The 27,861-nt window shown below is 43.9% G+C and overlaps 1 protein-coding gene across 6 annotated transcripts in view; it reads right to left on the bottom strand.

The window, feature by feature from the left end:
- Window positions 1-526: 526 nt before the first annotated feature.
- The window catches only part of LOC137375132 (histone deacetylase complex subunit SAP130-like), a 72,322-nt gene continuing 44,987 nt past the window's right edge, over window positions 527-27,861 (bottom strand). For 3 of the 6 annotated variants that reach the window (XM_068041795.1, XM_068041799.1, XM_068041800.1), the window contains exons 14-22: window positions 26,943-27,117; window positions 25,993-26,097; window positions 22,501-22,530; window positions 20,079-20,440; window positions 19,128-19,385; window positions 16,755-16,880; window positions 10,650-10,753; window positions 4,013-4,126; window positions 527-1,744 (exon numbers count right to left, since the gene is read on the bottom strand). In XM_068041795.1, the coding sequence (XP_067897896.1) occupies window positions 1,586-1,744; window positions 4,013-4,126; window positions 10,650-10,753; window positions 16,755-16,880; window positions 19,128-19,385; window positions 20,079-20,440; window positions 22,501-22,530; window positions 25,993-26,097; window positions 26,943-27,117 (1,433 nt within the window). In that variant the 3' untranslated portion in view covers window positions 527-1,585. The remainder of the gene's footprint in view (window positions 1,745-4,012; window positions 4,127-10,649; window positions 10,754-16,754; window positions 16,881-19,127; window positions 19,386-20,078; window positions 20,441-22,500; window positions 22,531-25,992; window positions 26,098-26,942; window positions 27,118-27,861) is intronic. The other 3 variants (XM_068041796.1, XM_068041797.1, XM_068041798.1) reach the window with 3 other exon arrangements.

Here is a 27,861-nt window from a genome sequence, read left to right as displayed (position 1 = left end):
CGCAGAAACAATATAACTCAGAACATGTCATTTTCCAGACAGATTTGTGTGATTGGTATAAAAGCTTGTACTGTTTATTAATGATTTCCAAGTGTATATGTACAAGAAACTGCAACACAAACTACAAACATTTCACACAAGATCACCACACAAGAGCAGCAGCCCGGGCTTTACATACTGAACCTTCTCACTTACAAACACTGCTGGTCCAAACACATTATATGTGGGAACAGGTGGGCTGGTGGGAGGTGGGGAAGGGGTGGGGGGGGGGGGGGGGGGGAGAAGAAATGCTGTCAAGTCTTACAGAAACTTTCAGTTCAAGCAACGTGCAAGCTTTCATTTAAAAAAAAAATGTTATTCCATTTTTTAAAAGTTCTGATAGAAAGATCATCACATGGTTAAATTCTGCACTCCACCAGCATAGCAACCTGGTGTGGGGAGAAAGTAGAACTGCACTGTAACAATGCACCACTCAGTTCAACTCACCCTGGGGCGGGGAACAAAGGATGCAGAGAGCAGAATTCCTCTGCATACTGCGCAGACCGTAAGCATAAAGCTATTCCTTGTAACAGATTCGCAATTCTGTTGCACATCCTTTTGAGAGCCACGCCAAACTCAATACAGTGAGGGCCAACCAGCATGTGGGTTTCATTTGCAAACACCTCCATTTTTTCCCCTAAATTGAAAATGAAAATTTTAGGCATTTTCGTTTTCTCATTGAGAAAATATTCAAGTAGTTCATGAGTAATTCCCAGTCGTCATTGCAGACCACTAAGTGGGACAGACTTTCAGGACCATTAGTCATGTTCAACAAGCACCAAGGATGGCCATGAAATCCATCCTCATTAAGATACATACCTCATCTACCAGTAGAAATGAGCACATTCTATAGGAGACAAACACAAGCTTAGATTAGGGAAGCTTCTTCCTCGGTCACCTACATTGCACTTGGATGGTCACTAGATGCAGGTGTTGGAATGGAACCATTCTTCCATCTAATCTACAGCCATCCCTCTAATTCCAGCAGCTGACTGGGGTTGCTGTTCGTGATGAGGATCTAGAGAATTTGCACTGTCTTGGCACTGTAAACCAGAAGTGATGAGTCGTTGTTTATTAGGATAAATGGATAATTAGCATAAAATTCACTACCCTAAGAAACAAAGTTAACAGAAAAACTGCTCGTCAATGTGAATCTGTTGTTGCGGAATAGTTATCAGAACGCCAAAAACGTAGGAGGAGGAAGCCCTGTTCTTTCAGCTCAAAGGACGACCTAATCGGTGTTACCATAAAATTGTTTGACAGTCCAAGTTGGGTCGGATGAAAATCAAAACCTTTTGTTGGTTCTCACCATTTTAAAGAGTGGGGGGTGGGGGGGCTCTTATAAATCAATTTTACGCTGTCTGGTCAACAACGGAAGCGCTATTAGGTGAGTGCTTTCACTTGCCACGATCCCTTGACACACCACAGCAGCGTTCGTGTTCTGTGGAACCTATCCATCACCTGCAAACCTCAGCTTTATTTCAAATACCAAAACTAAACAGCTATACAGTGGCTTTAAAACACAATTACTATCCAATATGAGGCTTTAGGACTTCTCTTTGCTCTTTAATTTGGACACCTTTTTGACCGTGCCATTTTTGTTGAGAAGCTTTAGAACTCGATCCTTATGATCCAGAACTTTCATCATTGTGTCTTTGGCCTCAGTGATCTGGTCAATAACCAGTTTGCAGCGTTGCATGTTCCCCTGTAAATACAACAGTGCACAGTAAGTAGTGTTATAGCAGCTGAGGAATAAGTATTGTTGCCACTACCTTAAGCTCCAGAGTAACTTCAAAAACAGAACTCAATACTTTTAAAGAAATCTAACAGCATGAGCAGGACTGGTCAAAAACACCATTAAAAACCTACACCCTTAGCCCAAAGTAAAGAATGTAGTGGTAAAAATATAGATAAATGCGCACTTTTCATCAACTTTTTTTTTTAAGTTAACATTTGATGCATTTCATGATGTCCTATGTGCAGCCTCACAGTACATCCAGTCCAGAATGATACCATCACATTTATGGCTTTACAAGTTTTCAGATCAACTGGAACTAAAACTGTCTTACACACATCCAAGCACACAATTCTTATTCTAGGTCATCCTGTAGCCAGCTACAGCTTACCCATTATTTTTTTCATTCTCAGGATGTGGATATCACTGGCAAGGCCAGCTTTTATTCCCAATCCTTAGTTGCTCCTTTGAAGGCAGTGAGTGGTGGATCTTCTTGAGCAGCAGCTTGATACAACTAAGAGGCTTGCTAGGCCATTCCAGATAGCAGGCAAGAGTCAACCATATTGGTGTGAGATTGCTGTCACATACCAGCCAGACATACCCACATACAAATTAGGAGCAAAAGTAGGCCATTCGGCCCCTCGATCCTGCTCCACCATTCAATAAGATTATGGCTGATCTGTGTGTTTCGAATTCCGCACTCCCATCTATCCCCGATAACCTTTGATTCCCTTGCCTAACACGAATCTACCTCCGCCTTAAAAATATTCAATGACCGGGTAAGGACGACAGGTTTCCTTCCCTAAAGGACATTAGTGAACCAGTTGGGCTTTTACAATTCAACAGCTTCTTGATCACTTTCACTAGCACCAGCAATTTGCTTCCAGATTTATTAAAAACTGAACTGACATTTCCCCCACAGTCACCGGACTTTTCTCATTTTCTTCGGTCACTCCATTTATTCTGAAGTTCACAAATTATGCTGGAGTACAGCTTTTGACCAGGGTTGTCCGACATATGGCCCGCGGAACAGAATCCAGCCTGCAGATGCAAACTGTACTCAGCCGTTCCTCCTCCTTGCTGTGTGGTTTATGCCCTTGGCCATTTGCTTTCAGCAAAGAAATTCCTTCCCGCCCGCCAAAGATTTCTATGACTGATAATCGGCCGCCCCGGCTGTTTCCCGTGAGTGAGTGCCTGCTGGGAAATGTAGTCCCCCTGCTTCCTATCCCTATGGACGGAACCGTAATCTGGGACAACAACTCAGAGAGCAATGCATGCCTGCATGGAGATTGGCTGTGGCCCGGCAGCGTAACCCTGGAGGTTAATAAGCGGAGCAGGTCACTACGGAGACCGTAGTCGTGGTCAGTCTGAGGAACAGACAGCATGCTGATTAAAGCGAAGGTGAGTCTGGGGTGGGGGCAGGCACAGAGCAGAAGAGAGAGAGCATGCAATCACGACCAGTCCCGACAGATGGACATCTATCTGGAATACTGTGCATCGCTACATCAAGTGAGCGGGCAGACATCGCCTCCTTGTGCAAGGAAAAACAATGCCAGGTATCTCACTAAATCACTGTTCAACATAGTAAATTAATAAATTAGTCTTGTCTTTAAAGCTTTTTCACTAAAATGCACATTTTTTGTTGTTTCGATTAGCAGTAAAATAAATTTTTAATGCATTTATCCTTCTGAAATCTGATCAGCTCTCCATGTAGGACAAAATTTGTAGCATGGTCCTCACACGAAAGGTTGGACACCCCGGCTATAGACAGCTGCGGTGTTTGGGAATCCCATCTCGGTGGTTGTCCTCTATGTACAAACCTGGACAGCAAGTTACCACAGCAGAATTCTGTTCTCACCCATTTCCAGCAGGTCTCAGCCTTATAGACTCTTGCTGATTTACCTCCGACCTATCCTGGAGGTGCTTCAACAAATTCAGCACAGATCTGTAGTCTTTGTGGTCTATCAGTCAGTCCCAATACAGTGCATTTACCCCACTCAGGACCCATCTACACTTATTTGCAATCATTTGTTTCAACCTTTCTCCGTCCAAGAATCACTATTTTAGCTGTTTCAACTCGCTCACATATCTGTTAACTGAAGAGAAACTGGAATTTACTCAACCTTGTGTATTAATGATATAGGCCAGTATGCTTATGACAACAACCCAGACTGCAGATGTCACTGTTGCAGACTCCAGAGGCCACTGTACAAGCCCTCATACGAGACATCCACATACCTGGATCAGCTCGTTGATTCGATGCATGTCATCATCTGCAGCCGCTTTCTTCTTTGGAATTAGACCTTCTTGCAATGAAGCCAGTCGGCTGTACACATCATGTTCCAGACTAGTCTGTGCCATTCAGGATTTAGGGGAAGGAACAGAAAAGTTGTAAGGAGGAAGCTCAAATTCTAACATTTTTGCCAGTAATTGCACTGAGTAAATCCTTGGATAAAATATTCAGCTGGTAAATGACAAAAGGGAACGTCTTTTCTCTTCAATTTCCTCTCCTCCTCAAAGCATTGTAAACTCTAGGCCACATCCAGTATCTTGCCCAAGAGCCCATTACTCATGTATGCACTTTGAAAGAACAACTGGCAGTTATATGCCATCTTTAATGTAGAGAAACATTCCAAAAGGACATCAGATATTAAGAGATCAAAAGCATCACCAAAGAGCTTTAAGGAGTATCAAGAGAGGAGATAGAGGTTCAGTGGGGTTTAGGGAATGAATTCTACAGCATGGAGACTGGACAGTTGAAAGTACAGCTGCCAATAGTGGCCTGAAATGAGGAATGATACAGACGAGAGTAGAGTCAGAGGAAGAGAAAAGTCAGGGGAGCAAGGGCGGGTGTTGTGGGGCTGCAGAAGATTACATAAATAGAGACGGGCAAAACATGAAGAAATTTCAACATGACGATGAGAATTTCAAATTGGAGATATTGGGGGAATCATGAGCCAAAATGGAACAGCAAGGTTGGGGCAATGGATGAACGGCACGTTGTGGGGTAGGATGCATGCAGCAGATTTCTGGATGAGCTGAAGATTATGGGGGTGGGTGTTAGGAGGCTGGTCAGAGGAGCAATGGGATACTTGAGTCCAGAGGCGACAAAGGCAGGAAGGAGGGATTCAGCAGCAGATGGGCTGAGGCCAAGGTGGACATTACTACAATGGTGGAAGGAGGCAGTCTTTATGATGGTGAGGAAATGAGATTAGAAGCTTAGCTCGTGATTCAATGGGACGGCAAGGTTACAAACAGTCTCATTCAACCCAACACAAGGGCTATAGACAATGACTTTGGTCTTCCCAACTGAAGGAAACTGACTCATCCAGGACTGGATATTGGACAAGCAGTCTGACAACACAGATCAGCTGGTGAATAGGTAGAGCTGGGTGTCATCAGCATACAAATAGAATCTGACCCCTTGTATTTAGATGACATCAACAAGGGGCAGGATGTAGATGGCAGAGACAAAGTTGACAATGGACAGATCTAGACGTAACAAGGTGGAAAGAAAAGCCATTGCTGGAGATGCCCTGACTGTGACTGGTTAAAGAAGTTTTGAACTAAGTGATGACAATGATGTGGAGGAGAATGGTGTAGTCAACCATGTCAAAGCTTGCAGAGAGGATGAAGGATTAGGCACCACAGTTACAGTCACAGAGGATGTAACTTGTGACTTTAATTAGAATTCTCGAAACAATACAACGCAAGGCCATTCAGCCCATCATCCCTTTGCTGGCTTTTTCCGAAGAGCAGTCGTGCTGAGGCCCACATCCCTGTTTCTTCGTCTGTAACCCTGTAAGTTCCTCATCCTCTGGTACCTGTCCAACTCCCTTTTAAAATTATTTATGGAATCAGCTTCCATCACCTTTTCAGGTAGAGTGTTCCAGATTCCAACAACTCAAAAAAAATATCTCTCATCTCCCCTCTAGATCTTTTGCCAGAGATTTTAACTTTATGACCTCTAGTTATTGACCCATTTGCCAGAGGGAATAGCTTTTCTCTATCTATGCTATCAAATCTTGAAAATCATCAGTAACCATCTCTATTCCAAACAGAAAGTTCTAATTTTCCAAACCTCTCCTCATAACTGATTGTCCCTCACTCGTGGCAACATTCTGGTAAACCTCCTCTGTACCTTTTTTATAGCCTTTAGGGCTGTTTCAGAAGATGGAAATCTGATTGGCGAGATTCAAACACAGTTGTGGGAAAATACAGGCCTAAATTTGTGACTTAACACTTCTGGGGAGAAGAAAGGGAGTTTGGAGATGGGGCAGTAGTTTCTGAAGGCAGAGGGTTGAAGGTGGGATTTTTGAAGGTAGATAGGTAGATAATGCTGGAAGTTTTGAAAGGGAATGGGACTGTACCAATGCCAGCTAGCATAGGGTGCAGAAAGGAAAACTGGGAGGTCAGCAGTGGTAAAGGGAGCAGGAGGTGGTTCGCATGAACAAGATGATCTTTAATAGGGCATGAGGCAAGCTAGGAAGGAAACTAGAGAAAGACAGGTTCACATTTAAGGCAGAGGGAGCCTGGGCAATGTTTGAGTCAGTAGGTAAAGGGGAGATTCAGCAGAGGCAGCTGAACGACTGGACTCAATCTTAGCAACAAAGTTGCCCATGAGTTCTTCATACTGACTACTGGAGGCAGGAGTGGAGGGCATAGGAGGGAACAGTTTAAGGAGATTCCAGTTAGCAGAGAAAAGTTGTTAGGGGTTATCTTGGCTGTGTAGGACAATCCTGGAGTAGTTGGCAGTTTTGGTAGAGGACTGTAAGACTGAAATAGCACTTTGATGTGACAGATGGCTCAGTTTTGCTTCAGATATGGTCAAGTCTGCTCCTCCTGAAGTGAAGATGGGGGCCGTAACAAGGGGAACAATTGAGATGGCAGAGTGTAAAGGTCTTACTGCAGTCAGGGCATAAAAGGGATAATGGTCTAGCAGTTCGCTGATACTCTGTCACCCGCACCGGCTACAGTGCTTTCACCTGCCTTCCGCACCCATCTTTGAACCTGGACATTGGTTAGTCGATGCTCCAAGCTGACACCACCTTGTCTGCAAAGCAAATTCATTTCACCACAGGGACCTCAGACCTCAATTTTGGACACACATATCATCTCTTCCCTAACCTTCATTTTACAGCCAGGACATATTGTTCCTAATCTTTGCCATGGCTCTGTAACCTGAAGTCCCTCAGTGTCCATTTGCATGTGGCATTTTGACTGCTGCTCAGACCCAAGACCATTAGTTGCAACTCCTTTTATTTCTACTCTTGGCCCCTTATTGGGCCCTTCCGATCAACAAGTCACACCACCTTTCCTTACTCCCCTCTCAGGTATCCTTCCACCACACCACACCACCTGCCCAAATCACTACTACTCTGCCTTCCTGCCACTGTTCCAGGGATGAATCCTCCTTGGATAAGCTCAGAGCTACTCTCTGTGCCTCTCTTTGGCATTCTCCAAAGGGCTCATTAAGGCAACCATCAGTGCCTCCATGAGCAGCAACCCCAATTGTTCCCATCCTCTCACTGATCTTTCCATCAAGTACGCCCACCTCCTTCCCGTCCTGCTCCCCGTATCTGCCACCGTCCCCCAAGACCAGTCAGCAGATCGCAGTCCCGCTCTATTTCCCTCACGAACAAGGCCTTTGACTTCCAAGACATTACGATGTATGATTGCATTGACATCACGGCTTTGATGTAACCTAGCTCACAGGTGGTTCCTTGCTGGAACAAATTAAAGTAGGGCTTGGGGTGGGGTTACTACAGAACGAAAATTTAAAAGGAGGGACGGAACAAGGGGAGGTGATTGAAGATACATTGGGAGTAGGGGGGCAGAGACCAAGATGTGACTTGATGAGGACCACAGTGGTTAGACAGGTGGGCAAGGTGTGAACCCAATAGGCTACTCGACTGGAGAAGGCATAACAAGTCAAGGTTGATCTTGTTTTTGCCCAACTTCCACAAACCTTCAGCAAGACTGTGTGGACAGAACTCTGAGGTGCATGAGGTGAATGCTGCTTCGTAAGCTCAGACTAGCCAACTCTGCAAAGACAGGAATCGATCCTGTTTGACTCAGCTACTGACTGGATAAATGGCAGGGGTTCCTGGAGTGGGATTTCTCTAGCAAAGACCATATTGGACCAAAAAACCTCCTGTAAACTTCTATGGAATGATAAGAGCTTAGGGATTAGTTAGAACAGCATCATCCTCAAGTTTACTATCCATATTCATTGTCAGCTTACAGCACTCTTTCTGCAGAATGCAGCATGGTAAAATTGAACACAAAATGCGTGTCTGCAGAAATACATTAAGCTAAAATAAAAAGCAAAAAACAAAAATAATGTTAGAAATGCTCAGCAGGACAGGCAGCATCTGTGGGAAGAGAAACGGAGTTAACATTTCAGGTCTGTGACCTTTAACCAGAGCTGAAACGTTAACTGTTTCTCTCTCCACAGATGCTGCCAGACTTGCTGAGTATTGCCAGCATTTTCTGCTTTTATTTCAGATTTCCAGCATCTTCAGTATTTTGTTTCTGTACACATTTTAAATTTTACACTGTTTTCCAATGCAGTGAACTAATTTGTTACTGATGGACAGATTCAACTACATTGTGCAACATGCTGCAGATACACATTTGTTCAATAATGGGCCATTAGACCATATTTGGAGTGACCCGAGAGAAGGCTGAAGCAACTGTGGAGTGTGAATGGAAATCTGGGGGTTGAAGCGGTTCCAGGTTGCGACTTTTTTCAACCCACCTACCCAACTCCTCAGATTCTTTCTTTCTCAGGGAAACGGTTAAACACCGGAGAGGTGCAAAAGTTGAGCAAAGGCATACAACACTGGTCTCACATGAAAATGGCAATTGGTTGAGAGTTACACTATCTTAAATAAAAGCCATGACTCAAAGGAATAATTTGGAGAGGATGGCTGCCTGCAGACCAAAATAACTGGAAATATTCCAGGGGTCAGAGAAGTGGGAACTGAAGCTGCGACTAGGCAACACTAGACCTGGGAAAGGGAGTGATAGCCTGGTTATCAAGTCTGGAGCACCCGTGAGAGAGCACGACATCACATGTGGATGTTGGCCCAATGAGGACTGCATATGACAGTAAAACCCCACTTGTGAAGTCTTCAGCACATGTTTATCAAACAGGTTTGATGAATTAACTGCAGTTTTATGGGCACAAGGAGTTCCACTGTCATAATATATGTATAAGGTATAGCAGAATCATCAAAACCGACAAATACTTTACAGTAGATTCTCATCCTGTCTTTATACTGATGACCTTCCCCTACACAAGGTTACAGCTTTTGTGGCATTCTGCTTGCATTTAGCAGTGGTACCACTTAAGAACCACTGGAATGCTAAAAGCAGATTCACTATCAATAGCTAGCAGCAAAGGAGGAAGCTAAGGCAGCATCCAGCTCTCAACTGAGACTCCCTATCTAAAAAATAATGCCTCTGTGCTGATATTTTGAATGGCCTCCTTCCATGCTGTAATCATTCTATGATTCTATAATTCAAACCATGATATTGCTTACAGTCAAATATAACTGATCAAAAATACCATTAGTGTAGGATTAGTATAAATGGGTGGTTGATGGTTGGCACAGACTCGGTGGGCCGAAGGGCCTGTTTCAGTGCTGTATCTCTAAAACTAAACTAAAAAACTAAAACCAATGGCATGTACCAGTTAAAAAAGGTAGTCAGATGGCAGCAGCAGTTCCAGAACGAATAATTCTATAAAATATATTCAACCTGCTGGTTCATCTTTCAATCGGTTGGCTTGGGAATCACAATCATACATGATCTCTTGCAACAGTCTGTCAGGTTCCTAGCCTCAAGCTCCAAATACAAACTAGCTTTTGCGGCCATTGATCACTTGCAGGTGTCAGCCTGAACAAGGCAGCGGAGTTGCACTAAAAGAACGATGCACAATGCATCCGACACCATTACAGCTACTTTCAGCTAATGGTCAGCTAACAGCTTTCAGTGAAGGTCACTGCTGACAACTGAATATAAACCCCATTCTACTTAGAGCATCAGTGTAAATATAGATTCAGCTATAATCGTATAACAATGGGTCTTTTGTTATAATGTTGTGATGAGAGAGACTGGCGTACACTGACAGAGGAGATCCAGTAACCACATACCTGAATCGTCGCCTGAAATACCTAAATTCTTGGGTGACTGGTTTGCACCAGAAGGGATATTTTCAAATGTACTTCAGTATAACTTCTCCCTTTAGAACAGAGGCACAGCAAGTACTGCTGCAATACTTAGGAATCTAGGTATCTAGCTTGAAATCAAAAACCCAGCACCATCCCTTCTGGTCACAGTGATGTCAGCTCATTGCTGCTCACAATCCAAGCCAAAATAAATCGCAGCTACATAAACACATTTATTAAAACCTCAGTGGTAAAGCTATCAAAAATCACTTAGAAGTTTAACAGTTATTTGAAAAACTCCTACAGACTGCAAGGCAAATTCCATGTCACTTAATTTATTTAAAAAGGACCGTTTAAATAGAGAGAGTACCCATTGTTCACCTGAAAAACAATTTCAGCAAATACATGGCAGTTTTAAAACTTCCATGTCGACATTTTCTCAAGGGTAGGGATGACCTCTTGATCTGCTGAACATGTTCACACACAGTCCTAACCCCTGCTTCATGAGACAGCAGGTGAAGACTGCTGCTGGTATTTCTGTCACAAAATGCTGCCATTTACTCCCTTCCATGGTTTTACTAGCAGAGCTGCACAGCATCATATCCAACCAATGATCTTACAAAAACCAGGTCAACAGCAGTCACCCAGTGGTGTATAGATGATTCCTCCCCATACACACACACAAACCTGACCTCACTTACCAGCTGCATGAGTTGTGCAGCACAGAGGTGCACTTTCCAACCCTGGGCCTTGCAGACGATTCCTTTCTGATTGGCTATCTCCTGCAGTGTGGGCTTTTTCTCCTCTGTCATTAAAGAGAGGGGACAGGTTAGAAAAGAGAGTCAGGATTGATACATAGCGAGGAAATGAGGAGCAAATAGCTGGGTAAGTATCCAAGTTAAGAAAGGTTTACAGTTTATTTCATATATAGTAAGTAGTGTTTTTTTTTTAAGGGAGTTCTGTAGTAACGAGGACCAGGGAAGAACGGGCCTAGAGTAACTGATATATTTGACATTAAGATCTTCCAAAAGGTTAATTTAAAGGGTTAAGTCATGGCAGGAGAGCTCAAAGCCGTGGCGTGCTCCTCGTGCTCCATGTCAGAAGCCGGGAACATTTCCAGTGCCCGGGACCGGCATGTGTGCAGGAAGTGTGTCCAGCTACAACTCCTGGAAGCCCGGGTTTCAGAGCTCGAGCGGTAGCTGGGGACACTGTGGAGCATCCATGAGGTGGAGAGTATCGTGGATAGCACGTATAGAGAGGTGGTCACACCGCAGGCTCAGACTCCACATGCAGGAAGGGAATGGGTGACCACCAGGCAGAGCAAGAGGACTAGGCAGACAGTGCAGGAATCTCCTGTGGATATTCCCCTGCAAAACAGATATACTGCTTTGGATACTGTTGGGGGGGAATGGCCTCTCAAGGGAAAGCAGCAACAGTCCAATTCGTTGCACCACGGTTAGCTCTGCTGCACAGGGGAGAAGTAAAAAGTGTGGGAATGTAATAGTTATAGGGGAATCAATTGTAAGGGGAATAGATAGGGGTTTCTGTGGCCGCAAAAGTGACTCCAGGATGGTATGTTGCCTCCCTGGTGCTAGGGTCAAGGATGTCTCAGAGCGGTTACAGGACATTCTGAAGGGGGAGGGTGAACAGCCAGTGGTCGTGGTACACATTGGTACAAACGACATAGATAAACAAAAAAGGATGAGGTCCTAAAAGCAGAATATAGGGAGCTAGGAAGTAAGTTGAAAAGTAGGACCTCAAAGGTAGTGATCTCAGGATTACTACCAGTGCCAGCTGCTAGTCAGAGTAGAAATAGCAGGATATATCGGATGAATACATGGCTGAAGAGATGGTGTGAGGGTGAGGGTTTTAGATTCCTGAGACATTGGGACCGGTTCTGGGGGAGGTGGGACCAGTACAAACTGGACGGGTTACACCTGGGCAGGACCGGGACTGATGTAATAGGAGCAGTTTTTGCTATAGTGTTTGGGGAGGGGTAAAACTAAAATGGCAGGGGGATGGGAACCTTTGCAAGGAGTCAGATGTGGGTGTGTGGGGGGGAGGGGGGGGATCAAAGACAATAAAAGACAGTAAGGGGAACAAGAAGAGTGACAGGCAGAGAAATCAAGGGCCAGAATCACAGGGCCACAGTGAAAAATAGTGGGAAGGGGACAAGTAATGTTAAAAAAGACAAGCCTTAAGGCTTTGTGCCTTAACGCGCGGAGCATTCACAATAAAGTGGATGAATTAATTGAGAAAATAGATGTAAACGGGTATGATATAGTCGGGATTACAGAGAGATGGGTGCAGGGTGACCAGGGATGGGAAACGAACATCCAGGGGTAAAAGCAAAATACTGCGGATGCTGGAAATCTGAAACAAAAACAAGAAATGCTGGAATCACTCAGATTGTAAAAAATGTAAAAAGCTCGAGGAACAGCATCTCATCTACCGATTAGGCACACTACAGCCTGCCGGACTGAACATTGAGTTCAATAATTTCAGAGCATGACAGCTCCCCATTTTACTTTCATTTTTAGTTATTTTTTCTTCCTTTTTTTTTTACATTCCTTTTTACATTTTTTACAATCTTTTTTTGCATGTATTTCATTTCATCTTAGTTTGTTCAGTTTGCTTACCCACTGTTTTTTTCAGGTTGTTTTTCTTCAGGTTTGCACTTGCTGCTGTTCAATATTCAGTGTATTCACACCTAATCTGCACTAATGCTTTGTCTTTCAACACACCATTAACATATTGTTTGCCTGTTCTCCGTGACCTTTTGGTCAGCTATGTGGCCTGGTCCAATCTGCACCTTCTCCTTTGTTATCTCTTGCCCCACCCCCACCTCACTTGTTTATAATCTGTGACTTTTCTAATATTTGTCAGTTACGAAACGTTAACTCTGCTTCTCTTTCCACAGATGCTGCCAGACCTGCTGAGTGATTCCAGCATTTCTTGTTTTTGTTTCGAACATCCAGGGGTATTCAGTATTTAGGAATGAGACACAAAAAGCAAAAGACGGTGGAGTTTCATTGCTGGTTAAAGAGGAAATTAACACAATAGTGAGGAAAGATATTAGCTCTGACGATGTGGAATCTGTATGGGTAAAGCAGAGAAACACTACGGGGCAAAAAACGTTATCGGGGGTTGTATATAGACCCCCAAACTGTAGTGATGTTGGGAATGGCATTAAGCAGGAAATTAGAGAAGAATGCAATAAAGGAACATGTATAATTATGGGTGACATTAATCTGCATATAGATGGGACAAATCAAACTAGTCACAATACCATAGAGGAGGAATTCTTGGAGTGTATACGGGATGGTTTTCTGGACCAATACGTTGAGAAAACAACTAGAGAACATGCCATCCTAGACTGGATATTGTGTAATGAGAGGGGAATAGTTGACAATCTAGTGGTGCGAGACCCCTTGGGGATGAGCAACCATATGATAGAATTCTTCATCAAGATGGAGAGTGACATAGTTAATTTTGAGACTAGGGTCCTGAATCTTAGTACAGGAAACTATGAAGGTATGAGGCACGAGTTGGCTATGACGGATTGAGAAACGTTACTTAAAGGAATGACAGTGGACAGACAATGGCAAATATTTAAAGAGCGCATGAATGAACTGCAACAATTGTTTATCCCTGTCTGGCGCAAAAGTAAAATGGAAAAGGTAGCCAAACCATGGCTTACAAGGGAAATTAGAGATAGCATCAGATCCAGGGAAGAGGCATATAAATTTGCCAGAAAAAACAACAGACCTGAGGATTAGGAGTTTAGAATTCAGCAAACGAGGACCAAGGGATTGATTAAGGAGGGGAAAACAGAGTATGAGAGCAAGCTTGCGGGGAACATAAAAACTGACAGTAAAAGTTTCTATAGGTATGTGAAGAGAAAAAGATTGAAGACAAATGTAGGTCCCTTACAATCAGAAACAGGGGAAATTATTATGGGGAATAAAGAAATGGCTGACCAACTAAATGCATACTTTGGTTCTGTCTTCACAAAGGAGGACACAAATATCATACCAGAAATGTTGAGGAACACAGGGCTTAGTGAGAGGGAGGAACTGAATGAAATCAGTATTAGTCAAGAAATGGTGTTGGGGAAATTGATGGGATTGAAAGCCGATAAATCCCCAGGGCCTGATGGTATGCATCCCAGAGTACTTAAGAAAGTGGCCCTAGAAATAGTGGATGCATTGGTGGTCTTCTTCCAAGATTCTATAGACTCTGGAACAGTTCCTACAGATTGGAGGGTAGCTAATGTAACCCCACTATTTAAAAAGGGAGGTAGAGAGAAACCAGGGAATTATAGACCAGTCAGCCTGACGTCAGTAGTGACGAAAATTCGAGAGTCAATCATCAAAGATTTTATAGCGGAGCAGATAGCAAACAGTGGTAGAATCGGGGAGAATCAGCATGGATTTACGAAAGGGAAATCATGCTTGACAAATCTACTAGAATTCTTCGAGGATGTAACTAGTAGAGTTGATGAGGGGAAGCCAGTGGATGTGGTTTATTTGGACTTTCAGAAGGCTTTCGACAAAGTCCCACATAAGAGATTAGCGCGTAAAATTAAAGCGCATGGGATTGGGGGTAGTGTATTGCGATGGATAGAAAATTGGTTGGCAGACAAGAAACAAAGAGTAGGGATAAATGGGTCTTTTTCCGAATGGCAGGCAATGACTAGTGGGGTACCACAGGGATTGGTGCTAGGACCCCAGCTATTCACAATAATACATTAATGATTTAGATGAGGGAACTAAATGTAATATCTCCAAATTTGCAGACGACACAAAACTGGGTGGGAGGGTGAGTTGTGAGGAGGATGCAGAGAGGCTTCAGGGTGATTTGGACAAGTTGAGTGAGTGGGCTAATGCATGGCAGATGCAGTATAATGTGGATAAATGTGAGATTATCCACTTTGGTAGCAAAAACAGGAAGGCAGATACACCAGTCGCTAAAGGTAAGCATGCAGGTGCACAGGCGGTAAAAAAGGCAAATGGTATGTTGGCCTTCATAGCAAGAGGATTAGAGTACAGGAGCAGGGATGTTTTGTTGCAATTATACAGGGCCTTGGTGAGGCCACACCTGGAATAGTGTGTGCAGTTTTGGTCTCCTTATCTGAGGAAGCATGTTCTTGCTATAGAGGGAGTGCAGCGAAGGTTTACCAGGCTGATTCCTGGGATGGCGGGACTGACGTATGAGGAGAGGTTGAGTCGGATTATATTCGCTGGAGTTTTGAAGAGTGAGGGGGGGAATCTCACAGAAACCTATAAAATTCTAACAGGACTTTACAGGGTAGATGCAGGAAGGATGTTCCTGATGTTGGGGGAGTCCAGAAGGATACAGGGTAAACCTTTCAGGACTGAGATAAGGAGAAATTTCTTCACCCAGACAGTAGTGAGCCTGTGGAATTCGCTACCATAGAAAGCAGTTGAGGCCAAATAATTGTATGTTTTCAAGAAGGGGTTAGATATAGCTCTTGGGTCTAAAGGGATCAAAGGGTATGGGGCGAAAGCAGGAACAGGTTACTGAGTTGGATGATCAGCCATGATCATAATGAATGGCGGAGCAGCCTCGAAGGGCCGAATGGCCTACGCCTGCTCCTATTTTCTATGTTTCTATGTAAATCAAGGTCAAAATGAATAGAGGAGAGGGACTTACTGAACTTATTTTGGTTTTGGGCGTATTTTACAGCCAGCGGAAGAAACATTTTCAGTTGGTTAGTGGAGGCTGGGTTAAAAGCAGAGTCCCACAAGTCAAAGGGTAGTGTCTAACTCAAAACACCATCCAACCCCTCAATCTTGCAAAATCTAAAATGAAAGCAGTTTTCACTGACCTTCCGAGACGGTTCTTACAATTTTGCTCGTGTAAACAAAATAAAATTGAAAGATGTTCATTTATATAGCACCTCACATTTCCTAAAACATTACACACAGAACACATCAGTTTAAGTCAAGTCATGGTCAGCCATACTTGAACTTAGCTCAGTTGATACATTCAGGCAGAAGGTTATGAGTTTAAGCCTGGACTTCTATCCAATCCCTAAAAGACTACTTCATTGCTGGAAGTGGTATCCTTTCTATAAAATATTAAACCAAGCGCAAGTTGATCTGTTCCAGTGGTTCAGATGGATTTTCACGATCCCAAGACAACATTTGTCCTGGCAAACAGCTCTTCCTCAGCTACCATCATCTTCAAAACACCCATTAACTGGTCATTCATCTTAACGCTGTTTGTGGCTCCTGATATGTACAAAATAACTACATTTATCTACATAACAGTTACTATGTGATAGAGTAACTGAGGCTTCAGAGATGGATAATGAGACATTATATTTTTGCTTCCACCACTCCGCTCATTTATCAACAGATAAAATATTCCTTTAAATAATGGGCTAACAAAAATATATTTACATTCAAATAATTGCAGAGTTTGCGCCTAGAGGTGGTGGAGGGACTCTATAGAGGAATAATGAGCTTCTAACTAGTGCTTAATAGGGTCCGGTAGACTGCCCACTTAGAGTTTCGATTGCCAACAATTTTATTTGAAAGCTGTTCTTCGATACGGATTCTATATAAAACAAGGGACAAATGAGGGAAACATACAAAGTACCTTGGCTGTGCACATGTTGCATATTGAATAGAAGATTTTTCTGAAGGTAAGTTAATGAAACACTGCAGGATTAAAAACTTGATGCATTTGGTTCCAAACAGAAAGCAATTTGGTTTAAAAAGATTCACTATCCATAATGGCCCCTTCAGCCCAGATGCAATAAGAATGGAAAAACTGACCTTTGACTTTTACATCGCTGTACCTTTGGAAATGATGGTAGGCTGCCTTCCAGGGGTTCCTGTAATGTCGAAGTAATGTGACTGGGGGTCTAGGGCGGACAGGAACGTATCTCACACCCTCTTCATCTGCATCACAAAAATCAAGTTGAAATGAGGGGTTTCAAAAGGTGTAGTAAACAACAAATCACATTCCCGATACACAGGCCATCCCAACCCTGTCATCTCAAAGTAGGCAGACACACTCTAGAACACGTGACATGACACTGTAGTAACAGGCGTGTGAACAAAAGTGAAATCAGATTGATACCAGTAGAGAGAAAAATTCGGCATCTGTAGAATTGAAGGTGTCCCAAAGAGTTCTGGATTGTTTGACTGAAGTGACTATGAGAAGTAGAAGCTGCCCTTTAACAAGCTCCTCATATCTGGCAAGGAGCTTCAGTTGCTCATCAAATTTAACTGAGAGGTGTCAAATTACCGTTGATAATTCAGTCCGCAGTTAATCAGGCCCTGATACTTTCCATCTTAAGTACTGTCCTCAGGAGTTCAGTACTGTACACTGGCATATCCCTCACTCTACCATTACCATCAAGCTGGGAGACCAATCCTGGTTCAATGAAGAGTGTAGGAGGGCATGCCAGGAGCAGCACCAGGCATACCTCAAAACGAGGCATCAACCTGGTAAAGCTGCAAGCCAGGACTACTTGCATGCCAAGCAGCATGCAATAGACAGAGCTAAGCGATCCCATAACCAACGGATCAGATCTAAGCTTTTAGTCCTGCCACATCCAGTCGTAAACGGTGGTGCACAATTAAACAACTAACTGGAGGAGGTGGCTCCACAAATATCCCCATCCTCAATGATGGGGGAGCCCAGCACATCAGTGCGAAAGATGAGGCTGACGCATTTGCAACAATCTTCAGCCAGAAATGCCGAGTTGGTGATCCATCTCGTCCTCCTCCTGAAGTCCCCAGCATCACAGAGGCCAGTCTTCAGCCAATTCCATTCACTCCACGTGATAACAAGAAACGACTGAAGGCACTGGATACTGCAAAGGCTCTGGGCTTTGACAACATTCCGGCAATAGTACTGAAGGCCTGTGCTCCAGAATTTGCCGCACCTCTAGCCAAGCTGTTCCAGTACAGCTGGAACACTGGTGTCTACCCGGCAATGTGGAAAATTGCCCAGGTATGTCCTGTACACAAAAAGCAGGACAAGTCCAAATTGGCTAATTTCCACCCCATCAGTCTACTCTCAATCATCAGTAACGTGATGGAAGGTTTCATCAACAGTGCTATCAAGCGGCACTTGCTCAGCAATAACCTGCTCACTGACGCTCAGTTTGGGTTCCGCCAGGGCCATTCAGCTCCTGACCTCATTACAGCCTTGGTTCAAACATGGACTAAAGAGCTGAACTCAAGAGGTGAGGCGAGAGTGATTGCCCTTGACGTCAAGGCAGCATTTGACCGAGAATGGCATCAAGGAGCCCTAGCAAAACTGGAGTCAATGGGAATCAGGGGGAAAACTCACCTCTGGTTGGAGTTATACCTAGTGCAAAGGAAGATGGTTGTGGTTGTTGGAGGTCAATCATGTCAGCTCCAGGACATCACTACAGGAGTTCCTCAGGGTAGTGTCCTAGACCCAACCATCTTCAGCTGCTTCATCAATGACCTTCCTTCAATCATAAGGTCAGAAGTGGGGATTGCGCAATGTTCAGCACCATTCGTGACTCCTCAGATACTGAAACAGTCCGTGTAGAAATGCAGCAAGACCTGGACAAAATCCAGGCTTGGGCTGATAAGTGGCAAGTAACATTCGCGCCACACAAGTGCCAGGCAATGACCATCTCCAACAAGAGAGAATCTAACCACCTTCCCTTGACATTCAATGGCATTGTGATCATTGAATCCCCCACGATCAACATCCTAGGGTTTACTGTTGACCAGAAACTGAACTGGAGTAGCCATATAAATACCATGGCTACAAGAGCAGGTCAGAGGCTAGGAATCCTGCGGCGAGTAACTCACTTCCTGACTCCCCAAAGCCTGTCCACCAGAAACAACCCCCCCCCCCCCCCCCACCACCGATGCAGAGGCACAAAGACCAGTCCCACAACCCCCGCACCACCCCCCCAATGGGGGCGCAAAGACCAGTCCCACAACCCCCGCCCACACCCCCTCCCCAAAGGGGGCACAAAGACCAGTCCCACAACCCCCGCCCACACCCCCTCCCCAAAGGGGGCACAAAGACCAGTCCCACAACCCCCGCCACCTCCAACCACCACCCCCACTCAAGGCCCAAAGACCAGTCTCATACCCCTGTCCAGGAGCACAAAGACCAGTGCAGTTCCCCTTTCAGACACACATCCATTTTACCAATGTATTCTTTTGGAGGCGATTTCCTTTTCTCTGCTTTAATGAGCACTGGCTTGTTGCTGCTGTTCTTTTCGTCATCAGTGCTGTTTGTTTCCATCATTTCACTCTCTTCTGTGGAGATAATGTGCTGCTGTTTGCGGGGTTTTTTCCGGGGGGACGCACCAGGCGGCAGCTCATTACCAGGAACGCCGAGGTTGTTCACCATTGGAGTTAGGGCAGGTGATGTCACTGACGTGGATTGGGACGATGATACTGTAACTGGGATTTTGGCAGGGCCAGTTGGGGACAGAGACGGAGACAGACACAGTGGGCGAGAGAATGAGAGAGAAAATGAATGAACATCCTCAAAAAGAACATTTACAACATTCCAAAACAAAAAACATGAAAATATCAGCTCCAACCAACCTTATCTCTTCCCATCACCAAGAATCCTGGCTATTCCTACCCCAAAACTTCAGCTAATTAACCAGTATGAAATGTTTCATTGTGATCCAGGGGGACTAGCAGACTTTTTGTTCCCCCACAGTGGGAACATATCTGCCCTTTATTCAATGATTTTACACAATGTCAAAGCCAGCTGCAGGTTTACTATTGGAATTCAATAGATGCAGAATATTGCATCAGTTAGTGTGTTCTAGAGTCCTTCTGCAGGTCTGAAAGACAAATAAATGGCAAGTGTGAACACAAGTCTTTCACACAAAACAGCCTTTCTTGACATGATCTCAACAATGGCAGTGCTCCAGGATGCTTCCCAGCAGGCTTTGGTTACTGGCCTTAGCAGCTACTTTAATTTGTCTCCCTCCCCTATACTCGAGAGAAATAAAAGCATTAGTACCCTAATACCCACGCAGAAAAATAACTCACTGCCCCAGTCAAGTTTTAATTTTTTCTAAAAAAGTTTTTGGCTGAACATGAACTATCGTTCACGAGAAGAGAACACACATCACCTACCTGATACTGGCTGTAGTGAGTCCAGAAGTTCACTGTCTTGCTTGATTTTAACCTCCGGTAATGTTGAGCTCATGGAAACAGGAACAGAGATGGCGACTGGCTGCGATGGAGGAGCTACCACTGTAGCCATGGAGACTGAACTTGGAGGAGTGGCAGAGACTGCCGCTGTAACAGTCGACAAGGCAGTGGGTTGAGGGTGGGGAGCTGCTGCTGCAATGAGAGTTGGGATTGGTGGCTGAGGCTGCTGGGAATTTGGCTGTACTGGCCCAGGCATTTGGTCCATGTTCTGACTGCTGACTGCTTCCATCGCAACAGCCACTGGCGCGGTCATGGAAACATGGATCTCTGGTTTGGATTTGGCACTGAAAAATAACAATTAAATCATACATTAAAACATCACATCAGCCTGCTCAAAATGAACAGCCTTTCTCAAACTGTCACCCAAAATGACAAGAGTCAATTAGCCATGGCTCAGCAGTAGCACTGAGTCAGAAGATTGTGGATTCAAGTCACACTCCAGAGGCATGAGCACATAAATCTAGGCTGACACACCAGTGCAGTAATAAAGTGTTGAGTTACAGTCCTTCGGATAAACCGAGCCCCATCTGCCCTGTTGGGTGGACGTAAATGATCCCATGGCACTATTTCGAAGGTGGCAGGACACAATGAGAGAGTGGTTAGTAAAGCATATGGAATCTTGGGCTTCATAAATAGAGGTATTGAGTACAAAAGCAGGGAAGTTATGCTGAACCTTTATAAAGCTCTGGTTGGGCCCCAACTGCAGTACTGTGTCCAGTTTTGGTTACCACACTTCAGGAAGGATATGAGGGTCCTTGAGGGTGCAAAGGAGATTTACCAGAATGGTTCCAGGGATGGAGGATTTTAGTTACAAGGTTAACTTGGAAAAGCTGGGTTTGTTCTCCTTAGAACAAAGGAGATTGAGGGGAGATTTAATAGAAGTGTACATGATTATGACAGGCTTAGATAAGTTAGACAAGGACAAACTGTTCCTATTAACAAATAGAGCAAGAACTAGGAGACACAGATTAAAAGTTTTGGGCAAAAGGTGTGGGGGAATATGAGGAAGCACTTTTTGCTCCACTGTGAGTAGTAATGACCTGGAGCTCGCTGCCGCAAGGGTGGTGGAAACAGAGGCGAACAATGACTTCAAGAGGAATTGGATAGCCACCTGAGAGAAATACACAGGGCTACGGGGATCGAGCCAGGGAGTGGGATTGACTGCCCAGCTCTATGGAGAACCAGCATGGACTTGATGGGCCGAATGACCTCCTTCTGCGCTGTAAATGATTCTATGACTAAGTCCAGGGGAGTTATGCGCAGTGCTCTAGTCAATATTTCTCTCTCAATAAACATTGCAAACAGAACGTCTGGTCATTATTACATTACTGTTTGTAGTCGTTTGGTAGTACAGAACTTGAGTATTACTGAAAATAGAGACATTTTGTCAAAGCTTTTCGTCTTGTACTCATCAGGACAATTCGTAAGAATACCAATGTAAGGGAAGCAACAAATTTATACTGCATGAGAAGAGTGCACTGATTGGTTGGCAAGTGGACTAATTGGTAGAGTTGTTGCCATGGAGAATGCACCTGCTTATGGTGACTGTCATTTCAAAGCTTGGCAGTTAAATGTCATTCTGTCTATCACACAAATGAGTAATGTGATATATGAATTCCAAAGCCAGTGTGATGCTAGGTCCCAAAGACTGACAGATCGTATCAAACATGTCCCTTCTGCTATTCGCAACGGGCAAGGTACAGACCGTACCCAACCAGCCCGTGCTTCCAAAACTCAAAACACAGTGTCCAACATTAGATGTGATTCCGCAATTGGACATTTACTAAATAATCCACAGTGTGCTAAGAATTACGCTGACAACCAATTTAAGATCTCAGTCGGGCTCGCAGTGTGGTGCATTTGCGCATACTGGAAGCTACAAATATTAATACACAGGGCCCTGTTCTTTGCAGACAGAAAGAACATATACACACATTGCAGCTGTTTCAGCTAAACAAAATAAGTGACTGCCATTCGCTGGTTCATTCCTCAGGACAATGACTTGACCAGAGTCAAGCTGCCTGGGTATCCCTTGCTTGATAGCATTCTGTTTAGTTGTTCATCTACGAACCAGACAGATTCACTCAGTGGGTAATGACTCAATTTGATCATTAATCTAAACTGTGATTGAAAACCTTTTGAAATAGGCAAGAGAATGCAGTGGGAATGCAACTTGGTATCTGATGCAGTGTACCACATTTAAAGGGCTAATTAATAATCTAGCGGTAACTTATCCCACAGGGATACAAGTTGAAAATTTTGGGAGAAAGCCCAAACTTTAATAGTGGTAGTTTCTACTTATATGAAGCATGGCCATATAAAAATAAGTAATTTGAAAGCTCACCTTGAGAGGTTATTTTGGAAGTACAAATTCCTAAGGAAATGAAATATAATATTGAAATATAGCATTGTAAAATAAAATGGGTATTCGCCATTGCAAGCAATCATTGGTTAATCTGCTACCTTTCAACAAGAAAACCCAGGTTAGTAAGTCATATCATTGAATGAGAAAAAAATTAGTGAAGACAAATGTAGGTCCCTAACAGTCAGAAATGGGGGAAATTATAATGGGGAACAAAGAAATGGCAGAACAATTAAAAACATATTTTGGTTCTGTCTTCGCAAAGGAGGACACAAATAACCTCCCAGAAATGTTACGGAACTAAGGTGCTAATGAGAGGGAATAACCGAAGGAAATCAGTATTAGTAAAAAAAAAAGTGCTAGGAACTTAATGGGGTTAAAGGTTGACAAATCCCCAGAGCCTGATAATCTACATCCCAGAGTACTAAAGGAAGTGGCCCTGGAAATAGTGGATGCATTAGTGGTCATCCAAAATCCTATAGACTCTGGAACAGTTCCTACAGATTGCAGGGTGGCAAATATAATCCCACCGTTTAAAAACAGAGGGAGAGAAAAAACAGGGAATTACAGACCGGTTAGCCTTACATCAGTAGTGGGGAATTGCTAGAGTCTAACATAAAGGATGTGATAGCAGAACACCTGGAAAGCATAAATGGGATTGGACAAAGTCAGTTTGGGTTTACAAAAGGGAAATCATGCTTAACAAATCTACTGGAGTTTTTTGAGGATGTAACTAGTAGAATAGATAAGGGAGAACCTGTGGATGTGGTGTATTTAGATTTTCAGAAGGCTTTTGATAAGGTACCACATAAGAGGTTAGTGTGCAAAATTAAAGCATACGGCATTAGGGGTAATATAATGGCATGGATTGAGAATTGGTTGACAGACAGGAAACAGCGAGTAGGAATAACCTGGTCTTTTTCCGGGTAGCTGGCAGTGACTAGTGGGGTAGCGCAGGGATCAGTGCTTGGGCCCCAGCTATTCACAATAGCACAGACTCGGTGGGCCAAAGGGCCTGTTTCAGTGCTGTATAACTATATATTAATGATTTGGACGAGGGAACTAAATGTAACATTTCCAAGGTTGCAGATGACAAAGCTGCAGATGAATGTGAACTGTGAGGAGGATGCAAAGAGGCTGTGATTTGGACAAGTTGGGTGAGTGGGCAAATGCCTGGCAAATATAGTATAACGTGGATAACTGTGAGGTTATCCACTTTGGTCGTAAAAACAGAAAGGCAGATTATCTGAATGGTGACAGATTGGTAAAGGGGGAAGTGCAACGAGACCTGGGTGTCCTTGTACACCAGTCGCTGAAAGCAAGCAGTTAGGAAGGCGAATGGTATGTTGGCCTTCGTTGCAAGAGGATTTGAGTACAGGAGCAAGGATGTCTTACTGCAGTTATACAGGGCCTTGGTGAGACCACATCTGGAGTATGCTGTGCAGTTTTGGCCACCTTATCTGAGGAAGGATGTTCTTGCCATGGAGGGAGTGCAAAGATGATTTACTAGGCCGATTCCTGGGATGGCAGAATTGACATATGAGGAGAGATTGGGTCGACTAGGCCTATATTCACTGGAGTTTAGAAGAATGAGAGGGGAACACATAGAAACTATAAAATCCTAACAGGACTAGACAGGCTAGATGAGGAAGGATGTTCCCGAAGGTTGGGGAGTCCAGAACCAGGGGTCACAGTCATGGTCTCAGGATACGGGGTATGCCATTTAGAACAGAAATGAGGAGAAATTTCTTCACTCAGAGGGTGGTGCACCTGTGGAATTCATCGACAGCAGAAGGCAGTGGAGGCCAAGTCATTAAATATATTCAAGAAGGAGACGCATATATTTCTTAATGCCAAAGGGATCAAGGGATATGGGGAGAAAGCAGGAACAGGATATTGAATTAGATGATCAGCCATGATCTTTTTTGAATGGCGGAGCAGGACCGAAGTGCCGAATGGCCTATTCCAGCTCCTATTTTCTATGTTTCTATAATTAGCAACTTCCTGCTACTTAGAGATGGAAAATAATAGATCATGATACATCATGAACAGCTGAAACAGTTACAACATACTCTGGTTCACTATCATCTTTATTAACCAGGAAGGCTGGTGAAACCATACAAGAAAGAGAATATAACAGATTTTGTATCTGGGCAAAATGCTAACCAGAAGTAGGGGTGGAGTGCAGTTCATGCCCACCAAATGTCAAGCAGACTGCCACACTGTAATTTCCAAATTCAGCTTAAATATTTGTGGCAGAGTTCCATACGTGAACAATGACTGGGAGCTTTCCTATAATCATGCTGTTGCAGGGTTAAAGGCCTGCAGCAACTTAAAGGCGCAGGCAGTGACAACAGCAGACTGGGAGCACAGCCTCATGTGTAGTTAAATTAATGGCTGGCAGGTCTCCAGGATGGTAGAACCCTAACCTGAAGTAAGGCAGAGCAGAGAGCCTAAAGGAAAGCAGAAGGACAATGGATAGAAGTGGCCAACTCATACATGACAATGTATCGCAGCCAAATGTATAGCGACCATACAAAGTCTGGTAATCAAACAAGGCAAACCAGCTACATCTTCACAGAATGGACTGTATGCAGCATGCCTGCCATTTGAATGAACTCCTTTCACTGTACTAAATACTTCAATTACGTATCAATGCTTACTAGGTGGTGATCACGGCCGCAGCTTTCATCTTTATACTGCCTCAAAATCAGGAGGTTACCAGCAGAAAATATGCACCCAAGTGTTTATTTCCCCCCCCCCCCACTTTCACCAGTTTCTAACCTGATCCCTTGAAGGCATTGACCCCTCGCTGAAGTCTTGCAATACAGTTAACAGTCACCCTATGTAGGCTCATCCCTCTCGTCCACATCTTGACCAGGAATGCCAATGGTCTGTTCAACTATGATAGCATCACAAGTCACAAGATTTGTAGATCTTTATGCAATCACACATTTACAGAGGAGGATGCTGGATAGTAATCAGGAATGGGACCTGTGGCTGATTTTCCATTCCTTATTCCAGAGAGCTGAGACCAATTCTAAATTACCTGCCAACAGCTATAACAGCACAAAGCAGAGATTAAACCTGGGGACCTTCTTGGTCTGAAGGGTTCAGCTACTTACTGGGTACATCCACTGAGCCCTCAGGGTATTACCAGGTGATCTGTTATGAAGCAGGATTGATCTAGACTTCAGAACAGATTATAGCGATATCACACAAACACAACAGCAAATTACTACAGATGTTGGAAATCTGAAATAAAAACAGAAAATGCAGGAAATACTCAGCAGGTCTGGCAGCATCTGTGGAGAGAGAAACAGTGTTGATGTTTCAGGTCTGTGAAGGGTCAGATTCTGCCAGACCTTCTAAGCCTTTCCAGCATTTTCTGTTTTTATATTTGTCTCATTTCGGTCAATTGTACATGAAGATACAAGAGCTCAAGAAAAGGACACAAAAAATTCCAGCCCTTACCCAATAGGTCGTGGGGATCCTGATGCGTTCCGCATTGTGCCGTCTAATCGAGGGCTTGTAGCCTCTGTTGGCTGTGGAGGAATGAGGCTTTTTCGGACAGCCATGCTGCAAACAAGGAACACAATAAAAAGTTAAAATACTTTGAACAATCAGAACTCATTTATTTCAGGCAATACAGCATTGTTAGGAACCCAGATAATAACCCAGAGATTAGAAGTGCAATTGCGATTTAGTGGCATTTTAGCTGAAGTTCAGCTGAACAAACATGCTGAAGGTCAGAGGTCTTCAGGAGAACTTCAGACTCCAAGCAACCAGATCAATGTGTAGAAACCCGAGCAAAATCATTGGCTCCAACATATCCAGATCAAATGTATATGCACTAAACCAAAATTCATTGGCATTGCTACAGGCCAACTGATCTGCCTAACAAGTCAGATACAAATCTTTTAAAAACAATTACATCAACCAATCTGCCCAGAACTCTAACAATGGCACTTAGTAAGTTTGTTTTGGCTAGCAAAAACTTATATTTATTGGTTGTGGCTATAGAAGTCCACTGCATGTGAAGTGCTTTCAGATGTTTGAGATGTAGAAGCATATGGATGGGATTATCTGAGACTGAACAGGATTTCAAACATCGGGAATGTCAGTTCAGTTGCTATATTGAGGCCAGCAAACATAAGATTCTGTCTGGAATCCTCAGAGCTTCTACACTTGGATTGGGTGATTTATCAGATTTATTTCTCCTCCACATCATTTTCCCCACATTCCCAAAAACTTATTTGATGATTACAGAAAGATCTTGCTCAACACATTAGTCAGGTTTCACTACACATCCCTTAGTAACTGCAAAATCTAGACTATAACAAAATTCTAAATCATAACTCCTCTCCCTTATATTTGCCCCGTCAAAGTGACAAGGTAGTCAATCAGCAGTTAATTACTCTTACCCATCGGAGGCTGGCTTCTTGCGCAGAATGCTGGGTCGTGGCGAAGATCCCTGTGCTGGAGCGGTCGTACTGCTGCTCTGAGTGTGGGTCTGGATCACAGTGGTGACAGCAGGCGTTGCGCTAAATGTGCTAATGGGATTGGCTACAATGGTGGTTCCATCTGTTAGCACCACTGCTGAGAAAGAGGCATAGGTAAGTAGTGGCATGATGTCCTTGATGGACTCCCAAATCCAACACACACAAGCTAGAGTAGATTTGACAAGCTAGCTAAAAAAAGAGCAACTGGCATCAACCAAGTTCCAAAGGTGTAACACAATGTAGCTCAAGGCACAAACTGTAAGGGTGAAGCCCCAGAGTTTCTCATCATTTGAGCCCTGAAGTGGTTCTACACCCTTTTTCCAACCAACAATTATTAAAGGTCTACCCTTACCCAATCTGCTGTCTGTTATTGAAAGCACCATTCCCAGTCTCCAACCCTCACCATTTTGTAAACTGATCTGGAGCATCATGTCCTCCGTAGTATTTGGAACCAGAGCACAGTGTAACTGATCAATGCGATCAGGACAAAGACTTGATGTCCCAAAGCACTTTACAGCCAACGAAGTACTTCTTGAATTGTAAGCATGGCTGTAACGTGGGAAACATGGCAGCACAGTCAAATACCACAATTTGATAAATGTCTGGATAATCTGTTTTAGTAATGTTGGTTGTGTGATAACTATTTCCCAAAGGGCCCGGGGGGGCGGGGGGGGGGGGGGGGGGGGAAAGAGGCGGGAGAACGACTTCCCTCCGCTCTTCTTCAAATAGCATGATAGGATTGTTGACAAACACCTGTGGGGGCATACGGGGCCTCGGTTTAACAGCTCATTTGAATGACAGCACCTCAAACAGTACAGTACTTCTTTACTTCACGAAAGCA

This window comes from Heterodontus francisci, chromosome 11 (genome assembly GCF_036365525.1).
Source record: "Heterodontus francisci isolate sHetFra1 chromosome 11, sHetFra1.hap1, whole genome shotgun sequence".
NCBI lineage: Eukaryota > Metazoa > Chordata > Chondrichthyes > Heterodontiformes > Heterodontidae > Heterodontus > Heterodontus francisci.
This window is presented reverse-complemented; position numbering and strand designations above follow the sequence as displayed.